The 14,673-nt window shown below is 36.0% G+C and overlaps 1 protein-coding gene across 5 annotated transcripts in view; it reads left to right on the top strand.

Moving 5' to 3' along the window:
• Positions 1–14,673, top strand: part of arnt2 (aryl-hydrocarbon receptor nuclear translocator 2) — a 76,403-nt gene that overhangs the window by 48,623 nt on the left and 13,107 nt on the right. For all 5 annotated transcript variants that reach the window (XM_079866519.1, XM_079866520.1, XM_079866518.1 and 2 more), the window contains 3 exons: positions 1,642–1,793; positions 12,197–12,272; positions 14,469–14,592. In XM_079866519.1, coding sequence (XP_079722645.1) covers positions 1,642–1,793; positions 12,197–12,272; positions 14,469–14,592 — 352 coding nt within the window. The remainder of the gene's footprint in view (positions 1–1,641; positions 1,794–12,196; positions 12,273–14,468; positions 14,593–14,673) is intronic.

Genomic DNA, 14,673 nt, shown 5'->3' with positions numbered 1-14,673 from the left:
GTTTTTGAACTTTGAAGATCTTTCTCGTTGTCTTTCATGCTCTGTTGAGTGGAAAGTTGTTTTCTCTGGGCACAGCTTTTTATTTCAGACAATCTCTGTACTTGGATGGGCAAACATTGCTTTAAGTGACAATAGAGGTGACTGTGTGGCGAGCATGTGGATGCAGTCCAGAGGCCGACATTTGCTCGAGATGAGCCAGTCTTGTTCCTCATACAAATGTTTTTGCATCCGTAATGTGAGGAATACTCCTCCTCATGTGTTGCTTAATGGAGTTCTTAAAGGGAAAACCCTCTTTATGCATCCTAAATAAACCAATGATGGTAAACGTTAGTCGTTGATGTTGTCTGTTGAGGGGTTTGTTTGTCTTCTGTATTTAATTATTAATTATAATTCTTGCATAAAGCATGTACAATTTTAATGTTTTTAATTCCTAAAGCCAATTTGTCTTCACATTTTGCACTTGACTAGTCTTAATTTTGGTTTCTGGTGGGGTACCTTAGTAATACATTTGGTATTTGCTTTAGGAACCGATTGGTTAGATTTAGCTTATTCCTTATGTCGAGCATGGAAATAAAGATCCAGGTATATGGATGCACCAGCTATTCATAAGTCCACACTAGGCTTTGTAACTAGCTAGTTTGTAACTAACTCTGTACCAGTGTTATTTTAATTTTATTATAGTTTCATTCATATTTTGAATTAGCTTTTATTTTTATATTTTAGTTTTAGTTTATTTTAGTAAATTGTTTTGTAATTTCATTTTGTGCTTTTGTCATTTTATTATTGTAATTTTTTTTTATTATTATTATTATTATTATTATTTTAAATATCAATTTTAAATATCAGTTATAGCTTTTATTTATTTCCAGGTGAAAATTCTAGTGCGTAAACTTAATTGTTTATTGCTAAGGCAACATTTCTAATTTTCATTTACTTCAAGTTTTTAAACTAATAATATTTATATTTTATTTTACTTTATTTCAGCTTTACCTCAATTAACAGAAATGTTTTTAATAGTTTTGGTTAATGATAATAACCCTGCTTAATTTGGTTGCACCATTAGTTAATGTTCTTAAGGCAGAGCGTATCAAGTTAGGTCGTAAGGAAAATTAAACGCGTAGTTGCAGATTATGTCTTTTGCCTTCAGTAATTCAATAGCATCCTTTAATTTGTGAGCAGAAGTCGTTTAAATGCTGTGAATTTCAGTTAATCCTGCTTAGGTTGATTCTATATTTTGCCTCACATAACTAACAGTAAAAATAATTTTCCATTAAAATACAAACAATACTTAGTGATAAAATAATATGTATTTTATATGTTAATGACATTCAGAAATTGTATTTGAAATTAATAAGGAGCAATAAATATATACAGATACAAAAACGTGAGCGGAGCGATGCACACACAGGTGCACTCAAGCCGCAAGTCATTTATTCACATAATGTTCTCTCTCTTAACGTAAACGATTGTTAATGTCAACATCATTATATGTCTAAAGGATTAAAGTCAGTCAGGTAAAATATGAGCTTATTGATGCAATTTGATCACTCTACAGTCTTACACATTTAAATTTCTAAGATGTAAGTGCATGTGATGTGAATTGATGTTCCCTGTCCTCCCGTGTTCTTCTGATGCGTTTAGGTGGTCAAGCTGAAAGGGCAGGTTCTCTCAGTCATGTACCGGTTCCGGATGAAGAACCGAGAGTGGATGCTCATCAGAACCAGCAGTTTCACCTTCCAGAACCCTTATTCAGATGAGATCGAGTACATCATCTGCACCAACACCAATGTCAAGTATGTCCAAACTTTTTGTCATCCCTTTAAAGGCTGTTGCAATAGATTTGTCATACTTTGTTTGGAACAACTAAAATCCCGACTGATAATATTCCAAATATTGATACCCTAAAATTTTGGCAACTACAAATATTTGGCTGAAAATGAATTTTCAGTTTTGAGGGCCGAAATAATTGACCGATATGGTCAATTAGCTTTTCTCCGATGGGGCGTTTGGACTCTGTCAGCGTCTATTATGTACACACAATGTGGATAAACTAAAGCTGTGTGGAAGCCAGGGCTGGGTTGACAATATCGATATCTTGTTTTAATGGATCTTCATTTTGATGAACTGGTGCTGTTTTCCGTTGATGCATGAACAAAACATCACTAAACATTATTTGTAGTGTGCCTACCATCCAGTAATCGCACTGAAATGTATCATGTCTCATGTAATTGCTACAGCAGCATTTTAGCTGCAGAAAGACTTCAATAAAAGGGTTAGTCAGCAATATAATGTCACATTTACCTCAGGAAAGTCATTCATTGTCCACAGCTCGATAGTCAGCTAGAGAAAAAATCTCCAGAGAGGAGCATTTTTCTAAATATATGCACTATATTACATTTTCATTATATTTTTACTTAAACTGTTGTCTTCATTATTTAATGTAAGTTTGAATAAATCTGTCTTGAAAGTTTTTATTGCAGCCACCATTTAAATGTTCATATTTCAACAACAAATTTGAGTAGAAACCTAAATATATAATTAAAAAATTTAAATGTCTGTGTACATATTTTTAGTGTTAATTATTACATTTGATTAATTAACTGATTATTAAATAAACTTTATTTTTGGTTTCAGTTCAGCTAAATGAAAACATCAATTTTGGTTTTAATGTTTAGCTAAAATGTAGCTAAAATGGTTTTGGTGCATCGCTAATTCCAAACAGGTGCTGCTCTTCTTCTTCTGACTGATGGTTTTAGGTAATTTCTGTAATTAGCACCAGTCAGGCACATCCATGTGACCTGCCTCGAGACATTTGGTCCTCTGGCATCAGGTCTGAAATCAATACCATTTATTCTCCTTCTGTTTAACACTTTTGAAATATTTGCCTGTTCAGCTGGTGTTGGCAGAATGGGCTTGATTTATGCCCACATTAGTCCTGTGAACTTGTAGATATGCATTTAAATCAGGTTGTGTATAGTTTGCCCTCAGGTGCTACTTTGGATCTTTATTTATTTATTTTTGTCTTTTAGAATGGGCTTATCTAAGGACATGGTCCAGCGAGGAGAATATAGTCACCAAATGTACTTTGAAAATAGAAACATAGAAACATTTAGTTTGCCTAATCTAACCTGTCAATGCACTGTTACAAAACATAACCTGACCTGTTGTCAGCTGGCTTCTGAAGCTGCTTTCCACTATCACTATTGACTGATTGTTGCATTTTGTCCTCTCGTGGCAGTTGCACTGAACTTTCAAATTGGTCATGAAGCAGCTTTTATCCTCCACTTGGAAAAGTGATTGAGTATGAATATATCCACAAAAACAATGACCGCCAATAGTTTTGAAAGCATAGTTGCTTTTCTAGGGCCAATTAACATAAATGACTATAAAATAATCATTACAGACAATTTTTTTTATAACCACCCGTTTTACTAAAATAATGTAAAGATTAACGCTTTAGAGGAGAACAGTTTTTGCACTCATATATGATTAGCATACATCACATCCAGTCTGGTAGTCGCATCTAGCTGAAAAAGTTGAGATATTTTAACGCACCTGAAGCTCAAGCTGAAGTTCTACTCTCCATTTGAAATTAAACCTCATAAGTGACTAATTTGGCAACACACTTTGATTTGAATCATTCCACTCCTTTTGTCGTTAAGCTAACAATGAAAAAAAAAAGCTCTGAAAGCTTAAATTGTGAATAAAGCAGTTGTTTTTTAATTACAAGGAACTCTTTTCACTTTTCAGTACTATGAGTGATATTTATAATTAGCATTTCTCTCTGCTTCATAATGAAGGCTGTGTAATGTTGCTACCTGCCTTTTGCTGATGCCTTTGCGTCAGTAGCATTTAAACGCTGCTTAAACAGCTCACTAGGTTTGGGGAACAGAGCTTGTGTCTCTTTCTGATCCAGAATCAGTTTGAGGGAAAACTCTGTGCGAATATACTATTGAACTTGTAGAATATAGCATAGCTTCCCGGTAATTAGCCGAGTCATGATGTATCATGAATACTGCTACATTTCTATTTTGAGCTGGTTTGAGCAGTCAATTATGGGTATAGCTTGGAAAACAGCGGTTGCAAAGTAGCTTCCACAACACTGCTAATGAATTCTACTGAAATCGAGTCTGTTACAAAATGGACATCCCCCTCTTCCATGGTCAATAAACCTTCTCATCATTTCATAATTTCCTTGCCAGTAATTCTCTTCACACAATGGAAAAAGAAGAAAGAGTCTTTGCACATCGTAATGTTTGAGCTCTTATTAGGTTCTCTGTGTGTGGAATAAGTGTTCATATCCTGCTCTCTATTTCCATGCTACTAAACACAAAACAAATATGTCACCCAACGAGAGAACCTGCTTTTTCAACAATTTTAGGTTGTGTATATATTATAAAAATCAGTTTGTATATCAGTTATATTTGGGAGAGCATTGTGCTGAAATTAACTCAGGAATGCTGTAGCTAAAGTATTTTGATACCAATTTTTATATTTATGAGGATTTACGTCAATGTTTTCTGCAGTTTACAATGCCTTTGAGAGTAATGAGATTTTTTTTTTTTTTTTACAGAAATGAATACTTTCATCCAGAAAGGATGCATTAAATTGATCTAAAGTGACAGAAAAGACATTTATAATGTTACAAAATGATGTCTATTTCAAATAAATACTGAAGACTGGAGTAATGGTGCTATAAATTCAGCTTTGCATCAAAGGAATAAATTACATTTTAAAATATTTTCAAATAGAATTTTTTTTTAAAAAATTGTAATGATTTAGATTGTTTCAATCAAGTTAACAGTGTTTTACTTTATTTATTTTTGTTAGCAATCCACATTTTTAGCTTTTGGGGTGCTGCAATCCACATCCTTTGTGGAATAAGGTGTGTGTGAATGCAGCACTTCAGTTTGTGTGCCTGCAAACTCCTGAGTGATTGTGTTTGTGTGTTGTACTTTTGGGAGAGTGTGAATATATGGGAGACATTCATCACACATGGCATCAGCTATCCCAGACTCCCCAGTCCATGACACGTGGAAGAATGCTAGAATGAGTCACCCTGGGGGCAAGAAAGGCAGTTCTTTTAATAAAAAACTGAAAGGCAGATCCTCCTTAAAATTAAATTGGATGAAAAATTATCAGTTTTACAAAAATAACAAAAAAATCCCAAATATTGCAAAATGGTGTGTTTAATCATTTTTAGACAGCAATAAAAGCAGATGAAGGCCTCTTTTGAGCTTGTTGTAAGATTTTATAGCATGATGTGAATCTGAAGCAAGTAACAGCGAAATTCAGGGGAAAAATCCTATGACAGGAGGCAGTGTTTCCAGAACACTGTGATTGACTGATGGCAGATTGGCTTTTTTTTTTTTTTTTAAGGATAAACATTCACTGAGAGAAACAAAAGAAAAATAATATTCACTAATAGGGTAAGAATAAGCTTAATTCTAGATAAATTCTTAATATCTAGTAAATGTAAATTCATCTTATTTTGGAGACATTGAGATATTTTTACTGGAAAACAAGACAAATAATCATTAAGAGAGTGGGTTTTTGCAGTGCGCAGGCCAAGAAATCCCAGCATGAAAGTTATTTAAAAAAGGGCAAGTTTTTCTCACATTAGGTGTCATTTTCTCCGTATTGACTTTGAGATTATGGGTAAATAATAAGAGCAGCAGGTACCAGTGAGATGAATATTCATGCACAGCAGTGCCAAGGTGAGACGGCAGCTTCAGGGCTCCAGACGTGCAAACTGCCTGCAGATAGACAGTAATGCTGTGGGTGAGAGAGGGCATGGAGAGAGGAAGAAGGTGGAAAGACACCGATAAACACTCACCCCTCAGACAGACGGTGTGGTAGGTAAGCAGATAAGATGTAAACAGCGAGAATAGAGCCAAATTCTTGGTGTCACAGACTGACGTGCTGTGTTTAAAGGAGTTGTTTAAGAAAGAGGCAATTCAGGCATTATTTTCTTTCCCTCATGTCATCCCACACCTGCATGCTGCTGTTGTTCTGTCTATATCTTCTCTGCACAATGAACGTTCATAATGACCACGTCTGTCAAGCTCCAAAAACACCATGAAAGTAGCTCGTATGACTTGTGCTCTATATTCAGGTCTTCAGACATCTAATTTAGGTTATTTATGCAAAATCCCCTGTGCGGCAGTTCTCAAATCTCATTCCTCATTCTATATATTTGAACAAATGAAAGAACCAGTGACATTTGCCATAAATGATGTCAGTCTCTGTGCAATTGCAAATGAGGTTTCAGAGTGTCTGCAGAAGGCAAGATTATCATTGAATTACAAGTCTCATTAAGAAGTCTCTTATTCTCACCAAGGCTGAATTTATTTGAATAAAATACAGTAAATACAGTCACTTTGTGAAATAATATTGCAATTTAAATTGACTGCCTTGTATTTGAAAGTATTTTAAAATGTAATTTATTCCTGTGATGCAAAGCTGAATTTTCAGCATCATTACTCCAGTCTTCAGTGTCACATGATCCTTCAGAAATCATTCTAATATGCTGATTTGCTGCTCATGATAATACGTTTCTTCTTTTTTTTTTTTTTTTCAATGTTGAATTTTTTTGTTGTTGTGCTGCTTAGTATTTTTGTGGAAACCGTGATACATTTGTTTCAGGATTCTTTGGTGAATAGAAAGTCCTAAAGAACAGCATTTATTTGAAATCTTAACATTAATTGTTAATTGTTATTAATTGTCTTTTGTGTCACTTTCAATTAATTTAATGCATCCTTGCTGAATTAAAGTATTACTGACCCCAAAGTTACACACACACAATATTTTTCAGTCTTTTGTTATATATAAAAGGCTGAAACATATTGAAGGTTTTTGTTGTTGTTATATTGCTTGGCCTTAGTGACCAGCCATGTTTGTCTTCTAAGCAGGGTTGCTCAATGGGACAGTGATGAATCATTGGGGTTCATCTGGGGTTTGAATCTATAGTCTTTGTGTTTGCAGCTTTAACCGTAATGCCACACCACCACAAGACCTAGATACCCGTCTAGAGACATCTCCATATAAAGGACGTTGAGAAAAAACATCACAGAAAAAAAATAGACCGATCATTAGTAACTCTGAAACAAAAGTTTAGATATTTTCTTACAGGCGCCAGACAGACACACAGATCACACCACTGTCAAAGCTGCTGGACGAGTGCGCTGGATGAATGGATAGTATTCAGAGGTGCTGCACGGTGAACTTTTTTTGTTTTTATAGAACATTTGATACTATGATATAAAGTGCTGATGTATTATTGCAGAGTTATGTGCTTTTGCTGAGCAAAGGAGTGTACAAACTAAAAGAGAAATGCTCATGAAATGAATTGGGCTGACATCAAACCATAAATACAGTTTTGTATGGAAACCTAACTGCAAAACTAAAATGCTGTTTGCCAAAGTTACTTATTCGTTCTTCAACCAGGAAGAAACTGATCCAGATGCAGGTTTTAGCAAAGATGAAAGTTTGTTTAGTTGTCTCAGAATTATAGCATTATTAATGATCAATTATCATTAACTATAAATAAAAATAATTAGCCTATCAATCCGGATGAGACCAACATGACATTTGTGTTTTGAATGAGAGTGTGCTGGTGTCTGTTTAACAAGCTTAACCATCAAGACGTAAAGCATCTAGAAAGAGCATGCTGTTAGTTCATGCTTTAAGGGTGAACAACATGGCTGTTAGCGATGACTCAGAATGACTAGTCAACTAGGATAAGTAGATTGGATTCACATTTTTTTTTAAATAATGTATTTAAATCTATTTTTAGCAGAGCAATTTGGAGATGCAGTTAAGAATTAATTCAAATAAATTCTCCTGAACTTATGAGTAGGCAGGATTTAAAGACATTTCTCAATGTTTGGCGGGCAGCAAACTTTTGTCAACCCAGACAACCCACCAACTAGCTGAAAAAACAGAAATTCATACTGGTCCCAGTGTGTTTCAACAGAGATGTTGAGCTTCTGGAAATAATGAATCAGTGCATGTTCTTCTCTTGTGTCTCTTTTTTTCTGTGTCTTGTCTGTCTGCTTGTCTCAATTTATATCTGTCTCTCTCAGCATGCATGCATGGTCCAGTTTCTCCTCCCTTGTTGCCATGACAACCGCGATCCGTCCTATAGGTTCAATTACACTCGCATCCACCGAGACTCTTCCCATTCAGAAACGTGTGGCAGTCACCCAAGCACAGGCGACACGTTACCGGCTCATGATTTCCCATGCCGAGATGAAAGTTCTGTGGCGTCCTTGTAATCGTTTTTCATATTTAGAGACATAGTGAGTTAATTGCAGAGGAAGGCAGGGGAGAGTTTGAGTTCCTGTGGAAACTTGGATGCTTGGATGTTTTTGCCCTTTTTACATTTTTGTTTCAGTTTTTCCCCTCTGTTCTTTCTGTTCTCAAGAAGTTCAAGTGTAGTTCAGTGTTTTGGGTTTAATCCATCTCATTCCACTGTTGGTCCAGGTGGCCTAGTGTGCTCTGCGCACATTTCAAACTGCTAATATCTGGGTCTGTGTGTGTTCTCATGGGCAATTTCCAACCACCTCTTGATATAATAGGTTTTTTTCTTTTCAGGGTAATATGATTTCCTTTAGATAGGAAAAGCACCCCTTTTCATTTGCAGGTTTTTTTGAAGCTCCACGACACATCGTATTGATAGTGAAACTGAACAAAGATATCTTATAATAAGAGCTTTGCTTCTCAGTAGGGAATTTCCATTCAGTTCAAAAGCAGCCTGAGAATCTGTTTTCCTTAGAAACACACCAGCTCTGTTCCAAAACCTAGTGAGTGGCCCACATAGGTAGGATTTTAAGGCATCGAAGATGCATGTTTGATGCAAACGTTAGGCAGTGTGATTATGCTGAGATACCATTGCATGTGTAGTACTTTGTGCAGAGTGCAACCCCATAATGCATTGTGACAAGCTAGTCCACCCCAGTCCACCCAAGATTGCATATGAAGTGAAAGACATGCTGATTTTTTAATATATTGTATTCAATCCTGTAAAATATTAATAAAAATAGTGCAGTCTATTTTAAAATGTACTATTTTCCTCAAAGCCTAAAACCTTTGTGTTGGCAGCTAAGAAATTAAACCACTAAACCTCACAATATACTATTCTATATAATACTCTATAAAATTATATTACCAATAGTATAGTCCGTATTGGAGTATTACAAATACATAGTCTACTGTCTACATTGGCAGCTGAATAGGCAGCATCCTAACTGAAATGGACCCTCATAAGTAACCCACTTGGTGCGCTCTAGTCTACTTTTGGCGCTTTTCCATTATCAGTACCAGCTCGACTCGTCTCGGCTCGGCTCACTTTTCGCTCCGTTTTCCATTGCATATAGTACCTCCACAATAGTACCTGGTCGTCATAGTGACGCCGCAGGAAACTGCCGTGACTTAATCTTCTACGCGACACACACCCGCTACCCACACACAGAGGACAATGGAGGAAATCGAGTGTATGCTGTTTTTGGATGTTTTTGTTTTTGCTGTTTTTTATTCAGGATACTCCGTCTGGCGCGTGCAATGATGACGCAGTGAATAGTGGTGATTCTCTCTGACCAATCAGCAGTCTGCCATGTTTTCACGTCACATTTTAGTATCGCCTCAGCTCGCTTAGAACCTCGCCAGAGGTGATACGAAAAAAAGTACCTGGAAGCAGGTACAGGTTTAACTTTTACACAGTGGAAAACCAAACAAAGGCGAGTCGAGGCGAGGCGAGCCGGTACGGTGTAGTGGAAAAGCGCCAATAGACAGCAACTCTTTCTTATTTAATGGGACGCACAAATTAAACTCTGTGGTTGGTTTCAATAACATTTGCTTTTAGAATGTACAGTCACATGAGAAAGAAAGTACACCCTTTTTTATCTGGTCTTTAGCAGGTCTTAAAATTAAATAAATACAACCTCAGATGAAAGACAACATGACATGACACATTGTCTTTATTTATTTAACAAAAATAAAGGCAAAATGAAGACGTGTGACAAACTAAGTAAACCTTATTATTTAATTGCTTGTTGAACCACATTTAGCAGCAATAACTTGAAGCAATCATTTTCTATGTGACTTTATCAGTCTCTCACTGTCACATCGTTGTGGAGGAATTTCGGCCCGCTCTTCTTTACAACGTTGCTTCAGTTCATTGATGTTTGTGGGCGTCTGTTTATGCACAGCTCTCTTAAGGTCCTGCCACAGGATTTCAGTCAGGTTGAGGTCTGAACTCTGACAGGGCCAGTGCAACACCTTGATTCTTTTCTTTTTCAACCATTTTGTTGTAGATTTGCTGGTATGCTTGGGATCAATGTTCTGTTGCATGACCCAATTTCGGTCATGTCTTAGCTGTCGGACAGATGGCCTCACTTTTTACTCTGGAATATTTTCATATGCAGAGGAGTTTATGGTCGACTCAAGGTGCCCAGGTCCTGTGGCTGCAAAACAAGCCCAAATCATCACCCCTCCACCACCGTGCAGTTGGGATGAGGTGTTTTTGCTGATACTGTGTTTGGTTTTCATCAAACGTGGCGCTCGGCATTATGGCCAAACATCTCCACTTTGGTCTCGTCTGTCCAAAGGACATTGTTCCAGAAGCCTTGTGGTTTGTTCAGATGCAACTTTGCAAACCTAAGCCGTTCTGCTGTGTTCTTTTTAGAGAGAAGAGGCTTTCAACCCTTCCAAACGAGCCATGCTTTTTCAGTCTTTTTCTAATTGTACTGTCATGAACTTTAATTTTTAACATGCTAACTGAATGAATGAATGAGGCATTTATATAGTGCTTTCATATGTACTACTGTACACCCAAAGCACTTTACAATTGGATCCGGTAATCTCTCCTCAACCACCACCAGTGTGCAGCATCCACTTGGATGATGTGACGGCAGCCACAGAACAACGGCGCCAGTGCGCTCACCACACACCAGCTATAGGTCGAGAGGAGAGAGAGTGATAGAGCCAATTCAGTTGATGGGGATTATTAGGAGGCCATGATTGACAAGGGTCATTGGATGGAATTTGGCCAGGACACCGGGGTTACACCCCTACTCTTTACGAGAAGAGCCATGGGATTTTTAATGACCACAGAGAGTCAGGACCTCAGTTTAACATCTCATCCGAAGGACTGAGGCCTGTGGAGTCTGAGATGTAGCGCCTGGGTGTTTTGCAGCTTCTATGAGCACTGCACGGTCTGAACTTGGGGTGAATTTGCTGGGACGTCCACTCCTGGGAAGATTGACAACTGTCTTGAATGTTTTCCACTTGTGAATAATCTTCCTCACTGTAGAATGATAGACTTCAATTTGTTTGGAAATAACCTTGTAACCCTTCCTAGATTGACGGGCAGCAACAACTGCTTCTCTAAGATCATTGCTGATGTCTTTCCTCCTTGCCATCGTGTTAACACATGCCTGAATCCTCCAGACCAGCAAACTGCCAAAACTTCTGCTTTCTGATGCTTGCTGATGATCAATTAATCAAAGACATTTGATTAGCAGCGCCTGACTGCTACTTAAACTCTTAATTCCTATGGAAGCAGTAAGGGTGCACTTAGTTTGTCACCCATGCCTTCTCCATTTTGGCCTAGTTTTTGCTAAACAAACCATGACACAGTGTAATATGTTAAGTGTTGTTATTCATCTGAGGTTGTATTTACCTAATATTAAGAACTGCCAAGGACTAGATGAAAAGCAAAAAATAGATACAAATAAAATAAATTATAAAATTATAAATACAAAATAATTATTCATCTATTTAAAAAAAGAGTTTATGTAAAATAAATAATAATAAATATATATTGTAAAATAATAATTCCCCCCAGAAGTAGTGTTACATGAGCTGTAAGCCACTAAATCACTGCAGTAAAATGTACTGTGCATCACTTTTGATAAGAAAGCGCGTGCTACATTCATAATAACATTATGAATACACTATTTCACATACAGGCTAATTTTTGGCTTTGATGATCTTAGGCAATGTATTAAGAATATGGATTGGAGTGTTATGTATATGATTGATCTGTTTTTACTGAAACCGAATATTCATTTGAGGTCGTTTATCGGACTAGTAAATCTATTTACATGCTCATTTAATGATGCCTTTAATCAAACTGGAATATGATAAACAGCAGGTGTTGATGTTAAAGTTGTATGTTGGTTGTGTTTTATTCCAGGCAGCTTCAGCAGCAGCAGCAGGCCGAACTGGAGGTTCACCAGAGAGATGGACTGACTGCGTATGACCTGTCGCAGGTGCGCATACACACTTTTCTCTTAGTTTGTCATTTAGTCACCTAACCCTTACAGGTGCATTACTCTTTTAGCCTGTGTAGTATGTATAATTTATCCTCCTTCATTTTATATGCAAGTCCCTCCATTAGTGTCACAGCTGAGCCTTTTTTAGATTTATGCTTTAAACTGAATATCAGACAGTGAAGCTCTCACAGGAAAATTTTATTATCTAGAAGTGTAGAAGCTCAAGAGACTTAATGGAGTTAACTGTCATGTTTCATCAACTTCGTCTCAGATGTTTCTCCGAAAATCCCTTAGTTATTGTTGTTACACTATACATACTATATACTTTATACTAAATAGAGTTTAGAGCTATAAAATGAATGTGGATGATAATGGATCTGATCGTTTGGTTTTGGGGGCATTTGATGAGAAATGAGAGTTCATATTGAGATATATGATGTTTGATTGTCGATTACTAAATCTATGGAAACTCTAGACCAGGTTTTCTCAAATTGGGGTTTGAAAGTTAATGAAAAGCTAATAATTAATAAAATCATAAAAATGTAAAATTGAAATAAATAAATAATAAAAACAAAATCAAAATAAAACACTTGCTAAAGAAGTTGGAATATTTTATTAGTTTAACTGTATGTCATGTGACCATTTACTGGCATCAGAGAACTGTGAACATGCCAATGTGTTGTTCAGTTATTGAAATATTGACTTTTTTCATAAAATAACAGACTTTAGCAAAAGTCTCCATTTGTTCTCTATTTAATCTTATTGCTGTCTTGGAGAAACAGTTGAGAAACAAGCAGTAGACAGATCTTCTCCCTTAGCTTTTCTGTTGTATCAAATTGGTTTTAGGTTTATAATCTAATTATATTAAAACAAATTTATTTTAAAAATAAAATTGCCATGAAAATAGACAATATTACTGTTAAATTACAACATATTATTTTTATACTAAGTGAAAAGTCACTTTGTACACTTATTGTAAACTGTTGTTTTTAATTAAATTGTTATTTGGTATGCTTTGTGATTGTGTAATTCATTGTCTTACAAAATAAAGTCAGCATTAAATTAAAATTGACCATATTTATTTTGTATTTCACTGATATTATTATAAAAATTCATCCATGCATTTATTTACCTTTTATTTTTACAAAATATTGTAATCTTTAATCAAAATATACTCTTAACTTGCTCATCCTGTGATATGCTCATTTGATGACGCGCTGCAGCCATTAGCATTCAGTTCTGCCTCTATTCCAGTGTGCAATGCTAACTTTTTACAATAAAGTCAACAAGTAATATCTTTAACTCTTTTAATCCTTATTTGATAAAATGGAAATGCGTCACAATATTGTAGTAAAATCAGTTGCAACTTTAATTTCATGCCTACTTTAAGTACTTGTATGTTTTTTTTTTTCTGATTTTAAAATACTTGTTTGCTTCAAATATGAGTTTGTAATGTTGTGATTCATCTTAAAGCTAGTTGGTTTAATTCATGGCTCAGAATTTGAATGGATAAAAAAAAATGGAAATATTTTTTTCCAGAATCAATTTCACTGTAAAAGTATGAGGTCACTGTTGTGTGCTTTATGCTTGACGGCATGTGCTAGTTTGTGTGGTATGCATGCCAGAATTGCTTAAAGCACTGTATGTTACTTTGGGTAATGACTGATAAATGCAATAGAGAATCTGCATCATTTTGGTAATTTTGGCTGTGGACTGTTAACTCCCTCTCTGTGGAATCTGTGCTATAAAAATAGGACAGTAACACATATAACACCCGTTGTTTGGAATATGCCCTCTGTCTTTATCTTTCACAACTTTTTCAACTTAATGCACATTTGCTTTGAGTCATAAGTGATAATGTTGTTATGCTATATAATATGCTGTTTATGTTAAAGGGGTCATTTGAGTCAATCTTAATAAAGCAGTGAGGATTATTTGTTGAAAATAGATAACTCCTCACACATGGGATCTTGGGTAGCGCCCACCAGCATTTACAATCTATATGGATGTTTAACGCCTGTCTGCAATTTAGAAAGCGACTTTTTTTGGTCATCATTATTGATTCCTGAGCTTGCAGTCTAACACTTTCAGTGAAGTTACGTTTTGTTTCACTTAATCTCTTATTTAGCATTTAGTTTTCATTCAAGTTAAATAATCAATAACAAACTGACCCTCTCACGTTGACACCCACAGGTGCCAGTTGCCAGTGTGCAATCCGGCGTTCATGAGGCGGGCAAGACCATCGACAAAGCCGATTCACTGTTCTCCCAGGAGAGAGACCCTCGCTTCAGTGACATGTACACAGGGATCTCTGGATGTATGTTCTTAGATATATTTCATGTGACTAGCACTGCATCACACACTGATTTTAATCTAAACAAGCAATTTACTGTAATTT

This window comes from Squalius cephalus (genome assembly GCF_949319135.1).
Source record: "Squalius cephalus genome assembly, chromosome: 3".
NCBI classification, from domain to species: domain Eukaryota; kingdom Metazoa; phylum Chordata; class Actinopteri; order Cypriniformes; family Leuciscidae; genus Squalius; species Squalius cephalus.
The sequence above is the reverse complement of the archived record's forward strand: the minus strand, read 5'-3'. Positions and strand labels throughout refer to the sequence as shown.